Source organism: Oncorhynchus nerka, linkage group LG16 (assembly GCF_034236695.1).
Source record: "Oncorhynchus nerka isolate Pitt River linkage group LG16, Oner_Uvic_2.0, whole genome shotgun sequence".
Classification (NCBI taxonomy): Eukaryota; Metazoa; Chordata; class Actinopteri; order Salmoniformes; family Salmonidae; genus Oncorhynchus; species Oncorhynchus nerka.
In genome coordinates this window covers 7,796,558-7,817,659 of record NC_088411.1, presented here as the reverse complement: position 1 = coordinate 7,817,659, position 21,102 = coordinate 7,796,558, and the positions used below count along the sequence as shown (strand labels likewise).

The window sequence follows — 21,102 nt, the reverse complement described above, 5'->3', positions numbered from 1 at the left end:
AGATGAGTGCTTCATCCAATATCACGCAGACAGCTCCCAAAATATGTTGGTATAACGTTTGGTGTTATATATATATATATATATATATATATATATATATGTGTGTGTGTGTGTGTGTGTGTGTGTGTGTGTGTATATATATATATATATATGTGTGTATATATATATATATATTTTTTTTTTAATAAGATCATCTTTGAGATCCAACAATCACCAAAATATATATACAGTGGGTCAAAAAAGTATTTAGTCAGCCACCAATTGTGCAAGTTCTCCCACTTAAAAAAATGAGAGGCCTGTAATTTTCATCATAGGTACACTTCAACTATGACAGACAAAATGATGAAAAGAATTCCAGAAAATCACATTGTAGGATTTTTAATGAATTTATTTGCAAATTATGGTGGAAAATAACTATTTGGTTAACAAAAGTTTATCTCAATACTTTGTTATATATCCTTTGTTAGCAATGACCGGTCAAACGTTTTCTGTAAGTCTTCACAAGGTTTTCACACACTGTTGCTGGTATTTTGACCCATTCCTCCATGCAGATCTCCTCTAGAGCAGTGATGTTTTGGGGCTGTTGCTGGGAAACACGGACTTTCAACTCCCTACAAAGATTTTCTATGGGGTTTAGATTTGGAGACTGGCTAGGCCACTCCAGGACCTTGAAATGCTTCTTACGAAGCCACTCCATCGTTGCCCGGGCTGTGTGTTTGGGATCATTGTCATGCTGAAAGACCCAGCCACGTTTCATCTTCAATGCCCTTGCTGATGGAAGGAGGTTTTCACTCAAAATCTCATGATACATGGCCCCATTCATTCTTTCCTTTACACGGATCAGTCGTCCTGGTCCCTTTGCAGAAAAACAGCCCCAAAGCATGATGTTTCCACCCCCATGCTTCACAGTAGGTATGGTGTTCTTTGGATGCAACTCAGCATTCTTTGTCCTCCAAACACGACGAGTTGAGTTTTTACCAAAAAGTTATATTTTGGTTTCATCTGACCATATGACATTCTCCCAATCTTCTTCTGAATCATCCAAATGCTCTCTAGCAATCTTCAGACGGGCCTGGACATGTATTGGCTTAAGCAGGGGGTCACGTCTGGCACTGCAGGATTTGAGTCTCTGGCGGCGTAGTGTGTTACTGATGGTAGGCTTTGTTACTTTGGTCCCAGCTCTCTGCAGGTCATTCACTTGGTGTGGTTCTGGGATTTTTGCTCACCGTTCTTGTGATCATTTTGACCCCACGGGTGAGATCTTGCGTGGAGCCCCAGATCGAGGGAGATTATCAGTGGTCTTGTATGTCTTCCATTTTCTAATAATTGCTCCCACAGTTGATTTCTTCAAACCAAGCTGCTTACCTATTGCAGATTCAGTCTTCCCAGCCTGGTGCAGGTCTTCAATTTTGTTTCTGGTGTCCTTTGACAGCTCTTTGGTCTTGGCCATAGTGGAGTTTGGAGTGTGACTGTTTTAGGTTGTGGACAGTTGTCTTTTATACTGATAACAAGTTCAAACAGGTGCCATTAATACAGGTAACGAGTGGAGGACAGAGGAGCCTCTTAAAGAAGTTACAAGTCCGTGAGAGCCAGAAATCTTGCTTGTTTGTAGGTGACCAAATACTTATTTTCCACCATAATTTGCAAATAAATTCATAAAAAATCCTACAATGTGATTTTCTGATTTTTTTTCTTCTAATTTTGTCTGTCATAGTTGAAGTGTACCTATGATGAAAATTACAGGCCTCTCATCTTTTTAAGTGGGAGAACTTGGTGGCTGACTAAATACTTTTTTGCCCCACTGTATATATAGTTATGCACGCTCAAGTTTTCTGTTTTTTTTTGTCTTATTTCTTGTTTGTTTCACAATAAAAAATATTTTGCACCTTCAAAGCATGTTGTGTAAATCAACTGATACAATCCCACCAAAAATCTATTTTCGTTCCAGGTTGTAAGGCAAGAAAATAGGGAAAATGCCAAGTGGGGTGAATACGCAAGCCACTGTATCTTACACATCGGTCCCCGATTCAAATGTTTATCGGAGAATCATTGCATCCCTAGTAACAGGCATCTTCATTATAGCCACTTTTACATATTCCGTCCAAATAGACATCTCAAAGAAGCCGTAATACTTTAAGAAAAACATTTTTTATAATACTGGTTTTGTTGACCAGTATTATAAACAGGCGGCGACATGTATTCCTTATGGAGCCGCACACTGCCCACTCTCCCGCTACTCATGGACATGTGAACAATGACCGACATGGAGCTCCAAGATGCACAAATTACAAACATAGGAAGCATTTAATATATGGAAATAAACAAGCTTTTTTTCTAATCAGTGTAGCGAGTGTTCATGTGCATCTGAACATTGCATCCACTTGGAGGATTGCAAAAGGATAAATTACTGAAACTGAATGGGCTCCTGAGTGGCTCAGCGATCTAAGGCACTGCATCTCAGTACAAGAGGCATCACAGTCCCTGTACTGAATCCAGGCTGAATCACATCTGGCCGTGATTGGGAGTCCCATAGGGCGGCGCACAATTGGCCCAGTGTTGTCCGGGTTTGGCCAGAGTAGGTCGTCATTGTAAATAAGAATTTGTTCTTAACTGTGTTGCCTAGTTAAATAAAGGTTCAATAAAAAAATACATGAACAAAAAGTGCCATTGTGCAACTTGACCTAACATTTCAATACATGATTAGCTTTGCACACAGTTAATACTCATGATATTTGTGAAAGAAGTACAACAATATATACATTTAGGATAAATTCATTACTTACAAAAAAGGGAAACCATGAATGCGCCAAACCATTTATAAGGGGAATTAAATAATGTGCGGTCATGACGAGAGCGGCCGAGTCCGCTTCATCACACGAACAGAGCGCACGTTTCTTAGAATTTAACCTTTGCCAAGTTGTAAAAAATTACATTGTTTAGGAGTGCAAAGACAAATTCAAGTTCCTGCTCACACGTACTTCAGAGAATAGGCCTTCCCTAACAGAAATATGCAAATACATGCTAAAATGCGCCAATAGGATCTCACCAGCTCGTGCTTCGCTCAGCCGAACTCCCTCCTTGCTTGTTCTGCCCAATGTGTCTCCCAACTCCCATTTGAAAAAGGCCCATCTTGGGCTTAGTTAAAAGTACATTTGATAATACTTTATGTATGTTAGCAATCCAAGCTAGATTCTGGAAGTTGAGTTCCTAATTGTTTGAAACACATGCCATCTGTTCATTTGTGTCTTTACTTCCTCTCCTTCAGCTGAATAAACCTGATCAAGCAATCGAAGATTGCACAAGTGCAATAAAGTTGGACGACACATATATCAAGGCCTATTTGAGACGAGCCCAGTGGTAAGCTATGAAAAGTACTTATAACAAGCGGCTCAGACTTGGAGCGATAATCAGCGATCAAGTCATTGAGATCTCCCATGGTGGGTGTTTCATGCAAACACCTTAGATGACGGCAGTTTTGTTGTTAGCCAAGGCTTGCAAGAACTACCCTCTCCTGATTGGCTGTGGCGTGGTTGCCGAAATGTGCTTAATATTGAGACATTTCAATTCTGGTCGCTAACTCTCCCATCACCGACCGTTAAGTCGCTGTGTCTCTCCTCTTGTTTCCCCCTTCCATTGAAAATCGCTGGTAGCTAGGCTGCTGAATATCGCTTCCAAGAGACTCTTTGCCTCTTGACTCTGAGACAGTGAGACACTTAACTCTGCTTTTTTTTCTGCAGTTATATGGACATCGAACAGTATGAAGAAGCTGTACGGGACTATGAAAAGGTCTACCAGACAGAGAAGACTAAAGGTATGTTGGTATTGCAACCATAGTTTACTTGATAGTCACCAGTGGAAAAATAATGGCAGAGGTTGAACAGTACTCGTTTTCTTTCTTGAAATTTTCTTGATGGTGATGATTGATTACATTATTGCATTTGTTCATTCGGGTGAAATTGTTTTGTTAACAAATGATCTCTTCTGTCTTTCCCTCTCTCTATTTCCCTTTCCCTCTGTATAGAACACAAGCATCTCTTGAAGACTGCTCAGTTGGAACTGAAAAAGAGCAAGCGGAAAGATTACTACAAGGTTCTGGGGGTGGGAAAGAATGCCACAGAAGATGAGATTAAGAAGGCCTATCGGAAACGGGCCCTTATGCACCACCCAGGTACACCAACATACACAGGCAACACCATTGAGGAGTAAGACTGACCCGTGTTCAAATAATATTTATATTCTTTCCGTTACTCCAGGCAGGCTCAATCAAACATCAACGTTTTTGAAAGAAAACCAACACTATAGAATAGATACTTTATTGTCAATTGGTTAGAACGGAAATTTGTCTTTTGCCTTTCCCAACACCCCCATATATAGACTCCCACATTGAGAGGCACAGGGTCAGCTGCAGTGCAGCGCCCCTGGATGGAGAGCAATTGTGCCTTGCTTAACCTCTTGCTTCTACTTGGGACGCTTGCGTCCCAACTAGAGCTCTGGAAATGCAAATGCGCTACGCTAAATGCTAATAGTATTAGTTAAAACTCAAAAGTTCATTAAAATACACATGCAGGGTATCAAATTAAAGCTACACTCGTTGTGAATCCAGGCAACAAGTCAGATTTTTAAAATTCTTTTCGGCGACAGCATGAGAAGCTATTATCTGATAGCATGCACCAATACACTACAACACAAAAGCACAGCAGGGGACGTAAACAAAATAATTAGCATTTCGGCGTTACACAAACCGCACAATAAAATAGAAAACAGTCATTACCTTTCACCATCTTCTTTGTTGGCACTCCTAGATGTCCCATAAACACTATTGGGTCTTTATTTCGATTAAATCGGGCCATATAAAGCCAAGATATCGTTATATGTAGACTGTGTGATAAACGAAAAAAAACAGCGATTTCACAACGTAACGTCATTTTTTAAAATTCAAAAAGTAGACGATAAACTTTCACAAAACACTTCGAAATACGTTTGTAATGCTACTTTAGGTATTAGTAAACGTTAATAAGCGATAAAAATCATCCTTAGGCGATGTAAAAATCATTAGCTGTCGTCTTGGAAAAAATTTCACGAGAGAGCTCTTCCGGAATGATCTGGGCGGAGACCGGAGGTAAGTGGTGCCCCTGTTTCGGTTCAACCAAGAATCAAAGATGATTCAATTCACAAGACTCTAGACAACATGGGGATGCTGTGGGAGTTGAATGCTCGGTCTTATCTAATTCGGCTCACTGTTAACAAATGCTGGAAGTGGCGCAAGGATATTTATTTCCATTTTCTGTGATCAGGTTTTCCTGCGCTTTCCGATGTAACGCACGTTATGTAATAGCCACAGTCGTGATTTAACCAGTTTTAAAAACGTCCGAGGGTTTCCTATCCACACATTCTAACCATATGAACGTACTATATTCCTGGCATGAGTAGCAGGGCGCTGAAATGTTGCGCGATTTTTAACAAAATGTTCAAAAAAGTAGAGGGTTGACTTAAGAGGTTAAGGGCATAATTGCAGGGGGTGATATAAGCCTTTCCCATTTTCATTTTTGTGTCTCTGGGAAATACCAGCTGCAACGCAACGGTCAAGTAAAGCGTTCAAATTTTCACCTAATGTTTTCTATTTGCCGGTCAGATCGTCACAGTGCGGCCACGCCAGAGGTACAGAAGGAGGAGGAAAAGAAGTTTAAAGAGATGGGCGAAGCCTTCACTGTGCTCTCTGACCCCAAGAAGAAGACTCGCTATGACTGCGGCCATGACCTGGAGGAGGACAGCAATAATATGGGAGGTCAGTAACCACCAATCTAAACTCAGCAAAAAAAGAAACGTCCTCTCACTGTCAACTGCATTTATTTTCATCAAACTTAACATGTGTAAATATTTGTATGAACATAAGATTCAACAACTGAGACATAAACTGAACTAGTTCCACAGACATGTGACTAACTTAAATGGAATAATGTGTCCCTGAACAAAGGGGGTGTCAAAAGTAACAGTCCGTATCTGGTGTGGCCACCAGCTGCATTAAGTACTGCAGTGCATCTCCCCCTCATGGACTGCACCCGATTTGCCAGTTATTGCTGTGAGATGTTAACCCACTCTTCCACCAAGGCACCTGCAAGTTCCCGGACATTTCTGGGGGGAATGGCCCTAGCCCTCACCCTCTGATCCAACAGGTCCCAGACGTGCTCAATGGGATTGAGATTTGGGCTCTTCGCTGGCCATGGCAGAACACTGACATTCCTGTTAGGAAATCCCGCACAGAACAAGCAGTATGGCTTCTGGCATTATCATGCTGGAGGGTCATGTCAGGATGAGCCTGCAGGAAGGGTACCACGAGGGAGGAGGATGTCTTCCCTGTAACGCACAGCGTTGAGATTGCCTGCAATGACAACAAGCTCAGTCCGATGATGCTGTGACACACCGCCCCAGACCATGACGGACCCTCCACCTCCAAATCGATCCCGTTCCAGAGTACAGGCCTCAGTGTAATTCCTTCGACGATAAACACGAATCTGACCATCACCCCTGGTGAGACAAGACCGTGAAGAGCACTTTTTGCCAGTCCTGTCTGGTCCAGTAATGGTGGGTTTGTGCCCATAGGCAACGTTGTTGCCAGTGATGTCTGGTGAGGACCTGCCTTACAACAGGCCTACAAGCCCTCAGTCCAGCCTCTCTCAGCCTATTGTTTACAGTCTGAGCACTGATGGAGGAATTGTGCGTTCCTGGTGTAACTCGGGCAGTTGTTGTTGCAGGTGTTGTAACATGTGGTCTGTCGCTGCGAGGATGATCAGCTGTCCGTCCTGCTTCCCTGTAGTGCTGTCTTAGGCGTCTCACAGTACAGACATTGCAATTTATTGCCAGGCATCTTTCTGTTGGTGTTTTTCAAAGTTTTCATAACTGTGACCTTCCGTCTGTAAGCTGTGTCTTAACGACCGTTCCACAGGTGCGTGTTCATTAATTGTTTATGGTTCATTGAACAAGCATGGGAAATGGTGCTCAAACCCTTTACAATGAAGATTTGTGAAGTTATTTGGCTTTTTATGAATTATCTTTGAAAGACAGGGTCCTGAAAAAGGGGCGTTTCTTTTTTTGTTGAGTTTAGAATCAAATTCCATTATCCTAATCTTAAACACTACCCCATAACCACTGATTTAGGATTATATTTCTTTACCCCAAATCCTAGCCCTAACCATTTCGCTATTCCTAGCGACCGAGGATCTGCTGAGGATCTCCCCAATTTTGTGACATCCATTTGGTAGTTAGTCTTGTCCCATTGCTGCAACTCCCGTACGGACTCTGGAGGGGCTAAGGTCGAAAGCCATGCATCCTCCTACCCTGCCAAGCCGCACTGCTTATTGACACACTACTCGTTTAACCCGGAAGCCAGCCTCACCAATGTGTTGGAGGAAACACCGTACAACTGGCGACCGAAGTCAGCGTGCATACGCCCGGGCCTTCACAAGGAGTAGCTGGAGCGCGATGGGACAAGGACATCCCGGCTGGCCGAACCCTCCCCTAACCCGGACAATCACGGGCAAGTTGTGCACCACTTCATGGGTCTCCCAATCGTGTCTCCCAGACTGCGACACAGCCTGGGATCAAACCCGGGTCTGTAGTGACGCGCCTCTAGCATTGCGATGCAGTGCTTTAGACCGCTGCGCCACTCGGGAGGCCGTTTCCTGGCTCTATATGCGGACGAGGTTACATCCCCCTCAAACCTCACATTAAACACTACCCAAACACTTCCCCTACCCAAAGATTTACTCTACAGGTCAAAAGTTTTAGAACACCTACTCATTCAAGGATTTTTACTTAATTTTTTACTATTTTCTACTTTGTAGAATAACTATGAAATAACACATGGAATCATGTAGGAACCAAAAAAGTGTTAAACAAATCAAAATACATTTTATATTTGAGTTTCTTCAAAATAGCCACCCTTTTACTTTACGACATGAAGGTCAGTCAATACGGAAAATTTCAGCTGCGAAAAACCATCAAGCGCTATGATGAAACTGGCTCATGAGGACCACCACAGGAAAGGAAGACCCAGAGTTACCTCTGCTGCAGAGGTTAAGTTAGAGTTAACAGCTTCAGAAATTGCGGAGTTCAAGTAACAGACACATCTCAATATCAACTGTTCAGAGCAGACTGTGAATCAGGCCTTAATAGTCAAATTGCTGCAAAGAATCCACTACTAAAGGACACCAATGAGAAGAATAGACTTGCTTGGGCCAAGAAACACAAGCAATGGACATTAGAATGGTGGAAATTTGACCTTTGGTTCGGAGTCCAAATTGGAGATTTTCGTTTCCAACCGCCGTGTCTTTGTGAAATGCGGTGTTGGTGAAAGGATGATCTCTGCATGTGTATTTCCCACCGTAAAGCATGGAGGAGGTTGTGTTATGGGTTGGGGGTGCTTTGTGGGTGACACTGTCTGTGATTTATTTAAAATTCAAGACACACTTAACCAGCGTGGCTACCACAGCATTCTGCAGTGATATGCCATCCCATGTGGTTTGCGCTTAGTCCCATTTATCATTTGTTTTTCAACAGGACAATGACCCAATACACCTCCAGGCTGTGTAAGGGCTATTTTACCAAGGAGAGTGATGGAGTGCTGCATCAGATGACATGGCCTCCACAATCCCCCGACCTCAACCAAATTGAGATGCTTTGGAATGAGTCGGACCGCAGAGTGAAGGAAAAGCAGCCAAAAAGTGTGCCAAAAAGCAGCCAAATGTAAATGTAAAAAGTGCTCAGCATATGTGGGAACTCCTTCAAGACTGTTGGAAAAGCATTCCAGGTGATGCTGGTTGAGAGAATGCCAAGACTGTGCAAAGCTGTCATCAAGGCAAATGGTGCCTACTTTGAAGAATCTCAAACATAAAATCTTTTGTTTTGTTTAAGACTTTTTTTGGTTACTACATGATTCCACGTGTTATTTCCTAGTTTGGATGTCGTCACTATTATTCTACAATGTAGAAAATAGTCAAAATAAAGAATACCCTTGAATGAGTAGATGTTCTAAAACTTTTGACCGGTGGTGTAGTTTAAGATTACCTTACCCTCAATGCTAGTCTGAACCATAACATCAACATCAAGCCACATGTCTAGGGTCAGATTACCTTACCCTGGATCCTAACCATAACCACTGAGGGGACAAATGCAACACTGGCCATTGATCAGCGTCGGCCTCCTCACTCTCTCATGGTCGAGTCAAAATGTAATTCTAGGAGAATGGCATATCTCTGAAAAATATACATGTGATCGAATTGTGCGAGAAATAGTTGCCAATTTTAAATGTCTACTCCCAGTGCAGTCTTTAATACAAAAAAGGTTTGTTTTGATGTGTGGATGTGACTGAATTGGGGGGATAATTAATATCGCACGTTGACACTATTTGACTCATTGCTGTTGTTTCTCTGCAGATTTCAATGCCAACAACATCTTCAAGACCTTCTTTGGAGGCCCAGCAGGAGGATTCAGTTTTGAATCCAATCACAGTATGTAGGAACACTGCTGTGACAATGATAATTTTTTACCTTTAATTTGTACACAGGTTATTCAGACCCCTTGATTTTTTAAATACATTTTGTTACGTTACAGCCTTATTCTAAAATTAATTAAATACCCCATAATGATAAACCAAAAACAGGTTTCTATTAAATTTTGCAAATGTATTCAAAATAACATACGGAAATATCACAAGTATTCAGACCCTTTACTCAGTACTTTGTTGAAGCACCTTTGGCAGCCAATACAACCTTGAGTCTTTGGTCTGATGCTACAAGCTTGGCACACCTGTATTTGGGGAGTTTCTCCCGTTCTATGCAGATCCTCTCAAGCTCTGTCAGGTTGGATGGGGAGCGTCGCTGTGAGATGGACAGCTATTATCAGATCTCTCCAGAGATTCTCGATCAGGTTCGAGTCTGGGCTCTGGCTGGGCACATTCAGAAAATTGTCCAGAAGCCACTCCTGCCTTATCTTGGCTGTGTGCTTAGGGTTCTTGTCCTGTTGGAAGGTGAACCTTCGCCCCAGTCTGAGGTCCTGAGCACTCTGGAGCTGGTTTTCATCAAGAATCTCTCTATACTTTGCTCCTTTCATCTTTCCCTCGATCCTGACTAGTCTCCCAGTCCCTGCCACTGAGAAACATCCCCACAGCATGATGCTGCCACCACCATGCTTTACCATAGGCTTGGTGGGAGGTTTCCTCCAGACGTGATGCTTGGCATTCAGGCCAAAGAGTTCGATCTTGGTTTCATCAGACCAGAGAATCTTGTTTCTCATGGTCGGAGTCCTTTAGGTGCCTTTTTGCAAACTCCAATTGGGCTGTCATGTTCCTTTTTACTGAGGAGTGTCTTCTGTCTGGCCACTCTACCATAAATGCCTGATTGGTGGAGTGTTGTTGGAAGGTTCTCTTTTCTCCACAGAGGAACTCTGAAGCTCGGTCAGAGTGACCAGCGGGTTCTTGGTCACCTCCCTGACCAATACCCTTCTACCCCGATTGCTCAGTTCGGCTGGGCAGCCATGTCTTGGTGGTTCCGAACTTCTTCCATTTAAGAATGATGGAGGCCACTGTGTTCTTCTGGACCTTCAATGCTGCAGAAATGTTTTGGTACCCTTCCCCAGATCTGTGCCTCGACACAATCCTGTCACGGAGCTCTACGGGAAATTCCTTTGATGTTATGGCTTTGTTTTTGTTATGTGAACTGTGGGACCTTATATACACAGGTGTGTGCCTATCCAAATCATGTACAATGAATTGAATTTACCACAGGTGGACTCCATTCAAATTGTAGAAACATCTCAAGGATGATCAATGGAAACAGGATGCACCTGAGCTCAATTTCAAGTCTCATATTAAAGGGTTTAAATACTTATGTAAATGAAGTGACTTGGTCCTCCTTTCTTTTTGATGACCAATTTACCGCTTTTACCGAAGAGTAGCTTCTGTCGACTGAAATTTGCCAATATTTCTTAACTGTTTTTTAACTTTTTTTTTTTTTTCCCATTTATAATATAATATTCGAAACATACAATATACTTGCAGTGAAGCCGCTCAACTACTACATAATGCCAGTCTTCCAACAGATTCCAATTCAGGGTCAATGCCCTGCTCAAGGGCATGTTGACCGATCTATCACCAGGCCAAAAGATGTGAACCCGAACCCTCCAAGACCCCCGCCCCCCCCACAATTCCCCAATAGCTGTCACTCAACCATTTGAGACCCCTCCCCAGAAAAAAATATAAATAATACAATTAATTCCATTCCCCACCCCCAAGAACCCCCCAATGCACAAACAACCAAGAGAATAAACTAAAGATTAAAAAGGAAACGTAGAAAACACCAAACAACAATGCAAAAAAAATTATACATTTACACCAAAGGACATCAAGGACAACTAAAATCATAACAGCAATGCCAACTGTATATGTTTGTGTGCATGTCTGGCACTATTACATGTATGTGTGTGTTCTTGTATGTGTGTGTTCTTCTCTGTGTTTATTTGAATGAGTGTGTGTGCATGTCGACAAACACCTGCACGGCACCAGCCTCAGGCAAACCGGCATTAGTTGTAAAAACACTGCCACTTAGTGTCATTCAAATGTACTTTTTATTATGTTTTATTTAGATTTTTTAATTATTATTTTTTCCTTTTATCTTTGACCATTTTATCTCTCACACAGCAACTCCACTCCCACTTGTCTCCAATTCCACATACCAACCCTCAGCTTCCCTCAGCCCATCCCATCCATCTCTGCTGGCCACCCACTTTCGAGTTTCTACGCAACACATATCTTTCAACTATGCTGTGATGTTTAACGTACAATTTCTTATCAAATAGAATCCACAGATTGCGAGTTGAAGATAAATACTTTTACTAAGAGTATGAGCAATTGACTGACCTGGTCTCTCTAGATGTCCTAACAGTACTATTTCTATGGTCAATTTTAGATCAATGCTATGCATTTTCAGCCATTCCTGAACCTGAGACCAGAAACAGGCTACCTGAGGGCAATACCAAAATAAATGGTCTATCGATTCTGTATCCTCACAACAAAATCTGCAGAGCTTCGATGATTTCATGCCCCAAATATTCAACATTTTGTTGGTGGCAAGAAATCTATATAATAATTTTAGCTGAAAAGCACGAAGTCTTGACTATTGCGTTTTATATATCAACTCATACACCCTGTACCACGGAATCTGTACATCAAAAATCTCTTCCCAACTATTTTGCAATCCGTATGGCACATTTGTCAACATCCTGGTCCTCAAATGAAACCGGTATACTTTCCTATTTATGCGATGTTTATTCCTCTGCCAGTTTTGACCCTTTATATTGGGCAGACAGACCAGTTCCCTACCTCCTCCCGCTGCCACCCGCCTCCTCCATTTTTGGGGCAATGCTGTAATCAATTGGTTGTACTCTTGGATTGAGCAGACCTTTCCGTACAATTCTGATAACTCCTTGAAATACATAACTCTACCATTCCAATTTACATTATCATTTAAGAACAAAATACCATTTTCAAACATCTTTCCCATAAATACAGGTATTTTATCAACCAGCACATTTGAGTTCAGCCATAATATTTGTTATTTTCAGGGGGATAAAATTGAAGCCAGCTCTGCAATGCTTGTTTCACCATCAGCCCATTTTATAGGTAAACTGCAGGGTAATGTAAAAGTTGTATTTTTTAAGGATCCAATACGTAATATTGTACACAATTAGGTTTTAGTCCAGAGAGTACAGAAAAGTTATCTAGATCTTCAATGAGACATTGCAGGGATCTAGCTTGCGGAATTAATAGAAAACTTGAGTCATCGGCATACATGGACACCTTTTGTTTTTAAGCCTTGGATTTCTAATCCTCTGTTATTGGATCTGATTTTAATAGCTACCATTTCGATGGCCATAGCAAATAGATATGGTGACAGCGGACACCCTTGTTTAACTCCTCTTGACAATTCAAAACTCTGAGCCGTTATTTACTATTTTACACCTGGGGTTGCTATAATTTTTTTACCTATTTTATAAGAGAATGACCAAAATAGAAAAAATCCAAGCATTTATAAATAAAATCCAGTCTTTATCAAATGCCTTTTCAAAATCCGCTATAAATACCATTCCTGGCTTCTTAAATGTTTCATGATCTATTATTTCTAGTCGTTGTCGAATATTATCTCTAATGTATCGTCCATGTAAAAAACCTGGTAAAACCTTTTTAATTCTGAGGGCTATGCATTTTGCTAGTATTTTTGCATCACAACATTGAAGTGTAAGGGGCCTCCTGACTGTCTTTATATTTGCCATCTGGGTCTTGTTTTAATAATAGAGAAATCAGACCTTCCTGCTGAGTACCTGACAGACTACCATTTCTATAGGAGTAGTTAAAACAATCTAACAATGGAGCTTTTAGTATATCAAAAAATACTTGATATACCTCTACCGGTATGCCATCAAGCCCTGGCATTTTTCCAGACTGAAAGAGTTGAATTAGCCTCAATTCTTCCTCTGTAATTTGGCCTTTGCACTGATCAGAGAAGATCTGCCTAAAATAATTAGATTCCTCTTTTAAAATATAATTTGGAGAATGATACAGCGTTCCTGTATTGGAGATTCAGGAAGAATTTTGTGTATTTTTCTCCATATTCCATCCAGTTTGCTATATTTTTGTAATAGATTACATTAGATCATTTTTGAAGAAGTACCTCAAGGTATTTTTCCTCTAACTTATTTTGTATCTCTGTAGTGTTGCTATCTACCTGCACTATTAGTTCGTGGATTTCCCTTCTTAGTCTCGTCTCTTTAGCCAGAAACTGCTGTTTTAATTATTATTATTAGCACGTCCGGTGAACAGGTCAGGGTTCCATAGCCGGCAGAACAGTTGAAACTGGAGCAGCAGCACGGCCAGGTGGACCGGGGACAGCAAGGAGAGAGAGAGAGATTTTTGCAATGTTACGTAGATGGAAAAAAGCTGTCCTTGAAACAGTCTTGATATGTTCGTCAAAAGGGAGATTAGGGTCCAGAGTAACGCCGAGGTCCTTCAGTTTTATTTGAGACGACTGTACAACCATCAAGATTAATTGTCAGATTCAACAGAAGATCTCTTTGTTTCTTGGGACCTAAAACAAGCATCTCGGTTTTGTCTGAGTTTAAAAGTAGAAAGTCTGCAGCCATCCGCTTTCTTACAGTGGGGCAAAAAAGTATTTAGTTAGCCACCAATTGTGCAAGTTCTCCCAAAAACGTATTTTCCACCATAATTTGCAAATAAATTCATTAAAAATCATACAATGTGATTTTCTGGATTTTTTTTCTTCTCATTTTGTCTGTCATAGTTGAAGTGTACCTATGATGAAAATTACAGGCCTCATCTTTTTAAGTGGGAGAACATGCACAATTGGTGGCTGACTAAATACTATTTTGCCCCACTGTATGTCTGAAACACAGGCTTCTAGCGAGGGCAATTTTGCGGCGTTACCATGTTTAATTGAAATGTAAAGCTGTGTGTCATCCGCATAGCAGTGAAAGTTAACATTGTGTTTTCGAATGACATCCCAAAGAGGTAAAATATATAGTGAAAACAATAGTGGTCCTAAAACGGAACCTTGAGGAACACCGAAATTTACAGTTGATTTGTCAGAGGACAACCATTCACTGAGACAAACTGATATCTTTCCGACAGATAAGATCTAAACCAGGCCAGAACTTGTCCATGTAGACCAATTTGGGTTTCCAATCTCTCCAAAAGAATGTGATGATCGATGGTATCAAAATCAGCACTAAGGTCTAGGAGCACGAGGACAGATGCAGAGCCTCGGTCCGACGCCATTAAAATGTCATTTACCACCTTCACAAGTGCAGTCTCAGTACTATGATGGGGTCAAAAACCAGACTGAAGCATTTCGTATACATTGTTTGTATACGAAATCTTTGATGAAAGAGACAAAGTAGTCAAGACAACTATCTGGATTAAGTCTCCTCCATGTATATCTAACTAGGTCTGGGCTTTTTTAGTGTCCAAATATCCACTATTTCTAATGTGTCCATAATATTTGATTTTCTTAAGGGCACGGTGATGATAGTTTGTGGAGTGATTATCTTTACAGTCCATTGAGGTACTTAACACTGTTTTATAGTCTCCTACCATAATGATTAGATCATTTGTTGCCTGTAAGTTGAATAAATTGGTATAAATGTTTTCGATGAAGTGTGGATCATCCTGATTTGGACCATATAGATTAATGAGCCAAATCTCTTTTTTGTCCACTTTTATATTCAAAATATTATTTTTGCTTTGTTATTATGGGGTATTGTATGTAGGTTGATGAGGAACAGTTTTTATTTAATCCAGTTTAGAATAAGGCAACAAAATGTGGAAAAACTCGAGGACCCTGTAAACTTTCCAAAAATACTGTAATGGATGTTATGGATTTCAACCCAGCAAAGTAACATTTATTTTTTTCCCACCCTCTAGACCAAGCACCTGGAAATGTATTTTTCCAGTTTGGCTAGAAATGAAGAATGCCATTGGGAATGCTGTAGCCCTGTGGTGGACAATATTAAATCGGACGCACCCTCACAACCTGATTTTTATGCTCCCATAGTTTTTGCAAAATGTTGCTTTCACATGCTAAAAAGACACTCAGTGTTGTTATCTGAGCGAGAGAGATGGTGCTCATCATGCTTGGCATCTTCCTAAAATCTTTTTGGCTGTTACCACCACATTTGACAATATCCTCTTCAAATTCAAACTGACAAGGGCGACTTTTTGGTAGGTTTAGTAACTAAGAACGTAGCAAATTAAATAGGTTAAAGGTTTTTTGACAAGGGGGATTCGGAAAAACTTGAATCCTCAGGAAATTGTCTTGATTCTCTTTTGTGAGTATTTGTCGCAAAGCATGTTTTGAAGGCATGAAATAGGAGTACTGTTGCCAAAATATACATTTCATTTCTTGAATGGAAAATGTTTGCTGTACCTGGAGCAAGTAGAGCTTTGTAAATGAACACATGGGAGTGCAACTCCGTTGTTAGTTTTAGTAGGTCGCATGATTTTTTCATTCACGCCACAGAGGTCGCCCGGAAACACAAAGTTAGCATGGGAATAATTTGGCGGTAAAGCAGAAACTGACCTTAGGGCAGAGCCTAGGAACTACTTCAGTCCCATGTAGAATGAGGCCTGTTTTCATTTGTTGGATTTTCCTGCAGACTCAAACTACAGTTTCATGTTAGTCTCCATTTTGCTCATTGATGCATTGTGCATTTTACTGGCATGTTTTAAGTCTTATTTTGTGCTCCTAATTTGATTTGAGATTTTGTTCAGTTCTCTTAAATGTATTTATTTATTGTATATTCAAACTGTATCCATCTCAATGACAGTGTTGGGGATATTCCATTTGATTTCTAATGTTTTCTATTGAATCGGATGTAAAAAAAAACATATCCTTGACCCACATATGTAAAGTTTTGACCTCTTAATAGATCTATTTTTCTCCATGTGGTTTTCTAGCATTGCTTTGGCCCCATAATACGATGCATCCGGTTTCAACTCCCAAGTGAACATTTGAAACTTCAGCAGCTAGTCTTGTAGATCAGTTTCTAACTCTGGTCCAGGCGAAGTACATGTTCCTCTACAAACTAGTAGAGGAACTGTGTAGCAGATGGACCAGAGCTAGTCAGTCCCTCACATAAGTGGTGCCTTAGATGTTGACTAGACTGGACACGCTTGCGTGCAAATGTTAATTTTGTCCCATCTTTTTATTTTTATTGAACCTATATTTAACTAGGCAAGTCAGTTAAGAACAAATTCTTATTTACAATTATGGCCTAGGAACAGGCCAGGGGCAGAATGACAGATTTTTACCTTGTCAGCTCTGGGATTTGATCTAGCAACCTTTCGATTACTGGCCCAACGCTCTAACCGCTAGGCTACCTGCAGACATGATCAGGACACGCAGGTTGAAATATCAAAACGAACTCTGAACTAACTATATTACTTTGGGGAGAGGTCGAAACACATGAAAAATGTAGCTAGCTACCTTGCTGTTGCTAGCTAATTTGTCCTGGGATATAAACATTAGGTCCTTTCTTTCTGGATCTTTGTAGAATTTGGGCCAATTTGAGTCACACGTGTGTGTTCTCTTCTCTGTCAATCCACATATAGGAGTGGAAACCTTGGTGGTTTCTAGTAATCTCTCCTTTAGTTTTGTTCCTTCTTCTGTGAACTTTATATGGCAGTTGGTGACTAACTTTAAGATGCATTACCACCAACTGGAGTGGGAACCTCAGTTCATCCTTCAATCACCCATGTGGGTATATTCTCCTGAAAACTAATGAGGAGATTGGAGAGGTGGGATTTGCAGCGTGTCACGAGTAAAAAATAGAACGGTCTTCTATTTTAGCGCCTAGCTACTCAGACGCTCGTTGACACGCACAAGTTGTTTGGATGAAATGATTGAATAATGTATGTACATTTATTTTGCAATAATGACCCTACTGACTGACGTTGCTTAAACACAAAGGTTGAGAAACTCTCTTGTAAAGTGTGCTAACTAAAGTCACCTATTTTAATTGTAATTTTACTTTGAAGATGTTTAAATTTAAAGTCTGGCCAGTCTAGGCAATGGGATCTTGAAAGAAGATACTTGACAAAAAAAACAGATCCCTTTTTTGCACCTAGAATCAGCTCTCATTGAGAGGCTTTTATTCTGCTTTTGGGGATTGTCATCATGCCTTGTATCTGTCATGAACGTTTGGTCAGTATGTCCCTCTCAATCTGTGTGCTTCTCACCCGTGTGCCAGGTGGTAGGTTGAAAACGTGAACAGAAACGCTACATTTTCATGATCCTAGTACCTGTGTACCATTTTTTATTTTTTAGAATATGCCTCTGTACAATGTTTTGGTTGAAGGAAATAAAAATGAATCTTTTCCCCTTATCTCTTTGTCCTCATTGTTTTACATTTGAGTGGAGATATTGCTTCCACTATCTCTGATTCTACAAGTATAGTTTCAGAAAGCTAGTATTCTTTGTCAACATTACAACAATACAACACTGACACATGGCTTTGCCAAATTATAGCAAAAAAATATGTATTTTCCCCATAAATTACAAGGCTAGGATTTTCAACTAAATGTATACAGAACAAAAATATAAACTCATCATGCAACAGTTTCAAAGATATACTGAGGTACAGTTCATATAAGGAAATCAGTCAATTGAAATACATTCATTAGGCTGTAAACTATGGTTTTTACATGACTGGACAAGCTTGCAGCCATGGTGGGCCTGGGAGGGCATATGCCCAGCCATTTGGGAGCCAGGCCGAGCCAATCAGAATGAATGTATTATCTGGAACATAGGGGTCTAAGTCCATATCAGAGTGGATTCAGAAAGGGAAGGACTACCCTTGATGCATTAGTTAAAGTTCGGTGGTGACCAAAGATTTGGCAATGAAGTGATGTTAATAGTGTATTTTGATATTGAAAAAGCATAATATGCTTATATTATGATACAATGTGGTGGGAAGGTCTACTGATTTAAATTGAATGAAATGCGTATTAGTGGGAGAATGTATAACTGGATTAAGGATTTCTTTGATCGACCCTTCCATGTCAGGGTGGGATTGGAGTTATCAAGAGGAGGAGGTGGAAAATGCAACTCCACAGGGTAGTGCTATTAGTCCTATCTTATTCATGTTGATGATATCTTTGGGGATATGGGACAGGGTATAGGTGCAACGGTATATGCAGATGATGGTGCCTGTTGGAAAAGGGGAAGGAATATTCCTTATGTAATAGAGAAAATGCAAGGTGCTTTTGTAGCAGTAGTGGAATGGTCCTTATGAGGTTTCAAGTCACTGTATCTAAATCTTGCCATATGTTGTTCGCTAACAAAAATAGATGAACGAATGGAAATGGTAACAGAATTTAAGTATTTGGGGCTGAATTTAAGTATTGAAGGGCGGCAGTTAGCCTAATGGTTAGAGCGTTAGACTAGTTACCGAAAGGTTGCAAGATCGAATCCCTGACCTGACAAGGTAAAAATCTGTCGTTCTGCCCCTGAACAAGGCACGGTTCCTAAACTGTCATTGAAAATAAGAATTTGTTCTTAACTGACTTGCCTAGTTAAATAAATAAAATTGAGACTGATTACGTTCTTATGTTTAATCTAATGAGGATGATAGTTGGGCATGATTGGGGGCAGATAGGCCATCTTTACTGAATATTTATTGTACTTTGATGAGATCGTCCATAGATTATGGGTGCTTTGTATATGGTTCTGCGGCTTTTACATCGCTGTTGTGCCTTGATAAGATGCAAGCGAGGGCACTCATGATGTGCGATGGACACTGGTTGAGGCTTTACAAATAGATACTGGGGAAACGCCACTATCCCTTGGAAGAGTTAAGCTAGCCTTAGCATACTGGGCAAGACTGAAGGGTAGTACGGTAGATCATCCTACACTGACACTATTGGAAGACTGCTGTGAATATGAACAATATCAAAAGAGGGGTTTTGGTGCAGAGATTGGAAAAAGGGTTGATTACTGTTGACTCAGATATTGTCATAGGGCCATTTGTGTCAATAGGAAATGTACCACTGTGGTTTTATACAAGACCACATGTTGATCTTAGCCTGATGGAAGAAAATTAACAGTGGTGTGAAGAAGATAATGAAGGAACAATGGTGGATCAGTATATTAGTAATCCGTTTTTTTCTTGTCTTGCAGTGTATACAGATCCCATGAAAGGATCACATGAATGGGAGGACAGGAGAAGGTGTATTTATTCCTGAGTTCGATGTTCATCTATGCAAGAGACTAACAAATGTATTTGTATATTCAACAGAAATTGTTGCAAATAATTTGTTGGATTGCAATGGATAGAGGAGGTGCAACTAAGAACAGTAGTAATATGTTTGGACTCTGCATCAGTTTTGTGTAGTTCAATATCTGGAAAGTCAGAATGTGAGGATTTATGGTTAGACATAATGATGCTGTTGTTGGGGTTACAAATAGGTTTTGAAATTCAGTCCTGTTCGATTCAGGTTCTTCCACATGTTCATGGAAATTATATAGTAGATATTAAAGCAAAAAAAAGCAGTGAAAACAAATATTGTGGATATACTGGTGCAGTTGGGTAGAGGGTAAATTAAAATATTGATTTGGGGTGATGGGAGTAGTGAGGTTTGTAGGGAATTGTTTTATTTTATTAGAAATTCATGGTTAGGTAAGAGAATATAGTGGTGTAGATAGGTCGTGACCGGCCTCACACAGTAGGTGGCGGTGTATGCAGATTGTCAGTTGGTTGCGATTCGCCAATAAAACTTAAAGAATAAGAAACCTTTCCCAATGGTAGTGGGTGTAAAGGTTTGGAGGAATATCACCACGTGGTTATGTTTGAGCCAATGGAACAGCCGAAGAGGTCGTAATCGTATCGGCAGATTATGGGGCGACAAAAACGAGTGAGGTGGCAAGAGAAGATTTATTTGGCGTAGATCGCGCAGCCCTCTAAACTAGCTCGTAGCAACCAGGACATCATTTTACATCCCTAGGACGTAGCGTTCGCACAAGGTATGATTCTATCTGTTCTGACTTTCTTCATGTCTTGCTACATCGAAATTTACCTAGAGAGCTATGCGCGCATGATGCTAGGAACGTCTAGCGGGATTGTCACTACAAAGTAATAAACCCCGCCCATTTCTACAATTCCTCTAAACATTTTATTTTAAACCTAACCCCAATTCTAACCTTAAATTAGTAATTTTGACTTTGTGGCCTTCGACTCTGACTTTGTGTATATAGAAGGTAATGGAAACCATATGACGGTGTAAAATCTGTCGTTCCCTACTTCCTAGTTAGCTAACTACTGTAGCTAGCTGGAGTTAGTTCAGCAGCGACTAAATTGCAAACAACGTGCTGGTGAGTTTGTCCTGCAGGACTCTTAACGTTACCGTTAGCTAACTAAATTAGCCAGCTAGCAAGCAACCAGAAAATGCATCTTTACCGTGCCTGTTTAGCTAAAGCGTTTACCCACCCCAAACCAGGACGGAGTAGCTCACTGGCTAGGTATCTAGCTACAAACTAGCATGTG

The 21,102-nt window shown here is 40.6% G+C and overlaps 2 protein-coding genes across 5 annotated transcripts in view; both read left to right on the top strand.

Annotated features, from left to right (window-relative positions):
* Window positions 1–17,946, top strand: part of LOC115143963 (dnaJ homolog subfamily C member 7-like) — a 48,952-nt gene extending 31,006 nt beyond the window's left edge. Inside the window, exons 9-14 of the mRNA XM_029684469.2 lie at window positions 3,266–3,357; window positions 3,738–3,811; window positions 4,022–4,168; window positions 5,633–5,785; window positions 9,432–9,506; window positions 15,488–17,946. Of these exons, the coding sequence (XP_029540329.1) occupies window positions 3,266–3,357; window positions 3,738–3,811; window positions 4,022–4,168; window positions 5,633–5,785; window positions 9,432–9,506; window positions 15,488–15,525 (579 nt within the window). The 3' untranslated portion in view covers window positions 15,526–17,946. The remainder of the gene's footprint in view (window positions 1–3,265; window positions 3,358–3,737; window positions 3,812–4,021; window positions 4,169–5,632; window positions 5,786–9,431; window positions 9,507–15,487) is intronic.
* Window positions 17,947–20,396: 2,450 nt separating this feature from the next.
* LOC135561199 (ATP-citrate synthase-like) overlaps window positions 20,397–21,102 on the top strand; it is a 40,868-nt gene continuing 40,162 nt past the window's right edge. Inside the window, exon 1 of one of the 4 annotated variants that reach the window (XM_065002387.1) lies at window positions 20,397–20,582. The gene's annotated coding sequence lies outside the window, so the exon portion shown is untranslated. Of the gene's footprint in view, window positions 20,583–20,714; window positions 20,817–20,838; window positions 20,931–21,102 lie in introns of those variants that run through there. The other 3 variants (XM_065002385.1, XM_065002386.1, XM_065002388.1) reach the window with 3 other exon arrangements.